Source organism: Apis dorsata, unplaced genomic scaffold, assembly GCF_000469605.1.
Source record: "Apis dorsata unplaced genomic scaffold, Apis dorsata 1.3 scaffold_32, whole genome shotgun sequence".
NCBI classification, from domain to species: domain Eukaryota; kingdom Metazoa; phylum Arthropoda; class Insecta; order Hymenoptera; family Apidae; genus Apis; species Apis dorsata.
This window is the reverse complement of record NW_006263334.1, coordinates 929,288-933,884: the sequence shown is the minus strand read 5'-3', so window position 1 is coordinate 933,884 and position 4,597 is coordinate 929,288. Positions and strand designations below refer to the sequence as shown.

Below are 4,597 nucleotides of genomic sequence, written 5' to 3'. Positions count from 1 at the left end.
CTAAGCACATCTTTGTATTCGCTTGTATCGTTTATCACGAGTTATATTAATATTGATGGAAAACGAATATTATCAGGATAGGGAAGTGGTGTTTCACTGGTGAAGGTGAAAGTAAATAAATGGAGATACAACAAGACAAAGAGATTTTTCGAGAGGACGAGATTTTTTTTTCGAGACGATAATTTGCATAAAGTTTGCAAAGAAAGCATCGGTTTTATCCGTTCGAAACCTGCGCGCAACAGGAAGAACGGAACACTTTTCATTTGCATTACCACTTTCCTACGTGGAAGCGTGATAATATAGGTGTGTGTGTATAACGAAAAAAGGAAACAACGAAATTGGTTTCGACGAGTTTCGCAAAAACGTTATAATTCAACGAAAGCGTGCGATTTGTACGAGTATTTATCCCGATGAAAATGAACAGCATAGAAAAGTTTTGCCTTCTGTTCTCTTCGCTGCTCGCCTTTCATCCTTCGCTCCTTTTCACTTTTTTACTCGTCTCTTTTTTCTACGTTTTATCTTTCCGTTTTCTCTGGGTCCGCGTGTCGATAACCGTTTCTCTGGAGAACCGTTATCGGGTCAGTTAACCACCTAACGAGATCATGTTCTCTTTGGTTTAATGGATATTTCTTCTTGATGAAAATAAAATCTCAACGTCCGGCACCCTGTCTTTTGTTTTCTCGGATACAGCCTTGCAGCCTCGCCACTCCATTTTGCCTTGTTGCGTTTCACCGCACACCATCCTGTTTGAAAATTCTCTCTATTCTGAGAATAAAGAACTCGTATAATACTATTTTACGTCTTATAATCTTGTATTAATAATAAAACCGAGATAAAAGTGATTATTTTTACAATTGTATCATATTTTCGAAGGTAAAACTTCATTCTTGAATTACATTATTCTCCTGTAGAGGAGAAAAAAAAATAGGAATTCCATGTATAAATGAAGGTTAATATAAATATAAGATAAATCCATGTGGATCGACAATGAGATCAACGGAATGAAATGCGTGTCACGATGATTCTTAAATAAAAATCAGTCGGCGGCATGCCGGTGCATCATAATGAATCTTAGCCGTGCGAGGTAACAGTATCGAGAGTATATAGTTTATACCAGAGGTGTGTCAACCTACATTGTAAAAGTTTCGAATTCTTTCCTTCCAATCTTTCCGGATCTATTATACGTTTATACCGATTCTAAGCGTATTATTTTCCTCCCTTTCTCTCTCTCTTTCTCTCTTTCTAAATTTAATTCCGATTAATTTGATCAAATTTCAATAAGAAAAATTCCTCGTCGATATTCTATATTCACACACTTGTTTCGACGAACTGTGTATATTAATAAAACGAGAAGCTTGAGTATCGTAATATAAACGGGATGGAAATTATTTTGAGAAGTTTCATAGTTTTAGAAATTGATATTTAAGAAAAGGTTTTAATTTACGTTAAAATTAATTTATTAAATTACAGAAATTTCTCAATCCTTCGATAGATAATTTGTGAAAATTAAGGATTCGTGCGAGTGAAAAGTTTGGAAATTTATGGGAGATTTATCCGCGTGTATCGTGTATCGCACGTCGATGTCGAGTGCGAACAGGTTCACGATTCATTGCGGATCGTCGAAAATGTATTCGTACACGTAACTGCAAGACCAGCAACTGTTGGCGAATTAGCATTTCCTAGACGCTTTCTAGGTCCGCCCGAATGTCTCGTCTGGCGCGACGAAAATTGTGCAATTGCGATCTCCTGGCGAGAGTGAAATTACACGGTGCCATTGTGGGGTGTCGTAATACGATCGAAACACGATTGCCCAACGAATCGCCATTTCGGTGTGACTCTATACCCGTGGCAACGTGCGTAAAAAGAAGACGTTTGCTTTCAACTTCGCGCTTCATTCGTTGGGGGTTGGTCGATCTCAGTTTAGATCACAATTCTAACAGATTCCCTTGGAAGAAACGTGTCGCGTGAAAAAAATGAATCGTTGATTGACGATTTTATGAGATATTCGACAATTGCCGCCTCGATTTTACGAAATTTTTGAATTTAAATGATCGTTATTGGACAAAAAAAGGAAAAGAAAAATTGAGTAGCATAATGGGATGGAAATTATTTTGAAAAGTTTCATAGTTTTAGAAATTGATATTTAAGAAAAGGATTAGGTTTTAATTTAAAATTTAAATTACAGAAATTTCTCAATATAATAATATAATAGCGAAAATCAAGATCGTTAATTTTTCAATTTTGTCTATAAAATAGAATTTAGTATTTGTTATGCATTTAAATTTCGATATTACAAAATAGCAATTTCGAAAAGTAATCACGTTTTTTAAATTATAAAATACTCTGAATTACTGGTCACGAGGATTATAACCGTCTGCCATTCTGTATTTGTATTGTCTCATTGCATCGAAGAAAAGAAAGACGAGGCAAACTTTCGTTCTCCGCTCTTCTTCCATTCATAAGACAATTTCTCTTCTCTGTACTCGCTTTAGGTTTCATGATGAAAAATGAAAACCTTTCATTCCCAACATTAATTGAAATTGCACTTACGCTTTACGCTTTACAGTACACTTCTCACAGTCGATTGTACACATTTCGTTATAATGTACACGATGATTACGAGGAAAAATATATTCGCTGACTAAAATTTTATCAACTATAACTGTCGATTTCGTTTCGGATCGAAGTCGAGTTCATGCAAAATACGTATGTTCGCGTTTCAGAGGCGAGACGAGGATGACCAATTACAGAGATCGCAGAAGGTCGCGGACAGGTGGTTGGAAGAAGCCGAGGACTGCGCCCATCGTAGGAAACGACCATGACGAGCGTGGCTGTCGCCCCGGGTAGCCTCGGTGCACCTCCGTCTATGCTCGCCCCGAAAATGTATCATCTACAGCAGGGGTTAAACTCAACATCGCCCTCGCCCACTTCCGGAAAGGTAAAAAATATCATTGTAATCAGAAAGACAAGATCGAAGACGCTATATTGCATTTGATTACTTTCAAATTTCGGGATAAAAATTTTTGCTATTGAAAGATTCTGCGGTGAACAACTTCTTCCTAACTTTTTTTTCGTTTAGAATAATTGAAAAAGAAAAAAAAAAAAAGAAAAGAAAAAAAAGGGAACACGATCGAACAATTTTCTATTCTTCTTTTATTTCATTGTTGCAATTCATTTCTTATAATTAGGCTAACTTACGTAAAATTTTATAGTTGATTACCTTGTTGTTGTTGTTACAAGAAATCAATGATACGTAGATATTCAGAAGAACGGTTTTTACGTAAGAATTTAAGTTATTTTAAAATAATTACGTAAATCGCGTTTGAGAATCGTGTTCCACGTTTGGAAATTAAAGCGGATAACGTAAAAGAGGGTATCTCGAATTTATATAGCTGAGAACGGGATTAACAATAAGAGATCGTGTTTATTCTGATAAAAACCGTGCGGAGAAAGTTCGCACAAGCCGGCTGATAATTACAATTCGTGACCGGCTACTTATGTAACGTAACGATATATAGGATATATATGCAACAGCGGCATAGTAGTGTGCCAAGCCTCCATAACTCGTCTCACGTGTCATTCAGTTTTCTTTCCTATCGCCTTATAGATTCCTCTCGTCGAAACTTATTACCACTTTGAACGTACAGAACGATACTTATCATTATAGATGGATACCTATTTTATTTTCGATTAATTTTTCGCCTAATCGTTTATCCCTATTATTCCAAATATTCTTTTTTTTAATTCTATCCAAAATTTGACCTTTTTTTTTTTTACTGAAAATCATAATAGCACACGAAAATTATTTTGAGAACATTTGCAAATTAATATCTTTCTTTTTATATTCTCTCCATTATCGCTTTTAATTTGTAATTAATGTTATATTTTTCTACGTTTTCCATAAACTTTCCACGATATTAATAATTACCAATCATCTCGAGCAATATTCGTATTTTTCTATAATTACGATATTAAAAAAGAAAAGAAGAAGAAATTTTCAATTCTCCATATTCTCCACATTCTCCATTTTCTCCACAATTTGCACAATATTCGCAATATTAAAATTACGCAAACGCGTTTGAGATGGTCTCGAGACGAATCCATATCGAAAGGCTTGAAACGCGAAACGCGCGAGCAAGGACAAACCAGCTCTTCCGATGATGTAAGAGAGCACTCGCGTACTACGCGATTCAATTCGTCCAGTTTCTCTGACAAAGGCTGGCTCCGGTTTTACCTTAAAACCTGACCTCGCCGTCGACACCGAATACGCTTTTCGTCGCTTCTTCAGTGTTGAACTTGAGTTGGACGGTGCAGTGGCTCGGCGTCTCAGTCTCGGTGTTGTTCAACGACGAAACGCATTGGACGGATAAAACGTGACAAGTGTCGCGAAAATGGCAAGGATCGAGAATGGAAGGAGGAGAAGGTTGTGACGAGATTCGTTTTGCGGCATCACAGTGAGTCGAAGAAAGTCGAGTGTCGATTTATTTTAAAGACACGTAGAAGCTTTCTTAATATTCGATTTATAATTATTAAAATTTGGAAAGATAAAATAAAATTCGATGGATCGCAATCATGTACAGATGAATAACCGTTTAAT

The 4,597-nt window shown here is 36.2% G+C and overlaps 1 protein-coding gene across 1 annotated transcript in view; it reads left to right on the top strand.

Moving 5' to 3' along the window:
- LOC102679565 overlaps nt 1-4,597 on the top strand; it is a 39,479-nt gene that overhangs the window by 17,011 nt on the left and 17,871 nt on the right. The window contains exon 2 of the mRNA XM_006608292.2: nt 2,724-2,938. Within this exon, the coding sequence (XP_006608355.1) occupies nt 2,819-2,938 (120 nt within the window). The 5' untranslated portion in view covers nt 2,724-2,818. The remainder of the gene's footprint in view (nt 1-2,723; nt 2,939-4,597) is intronic.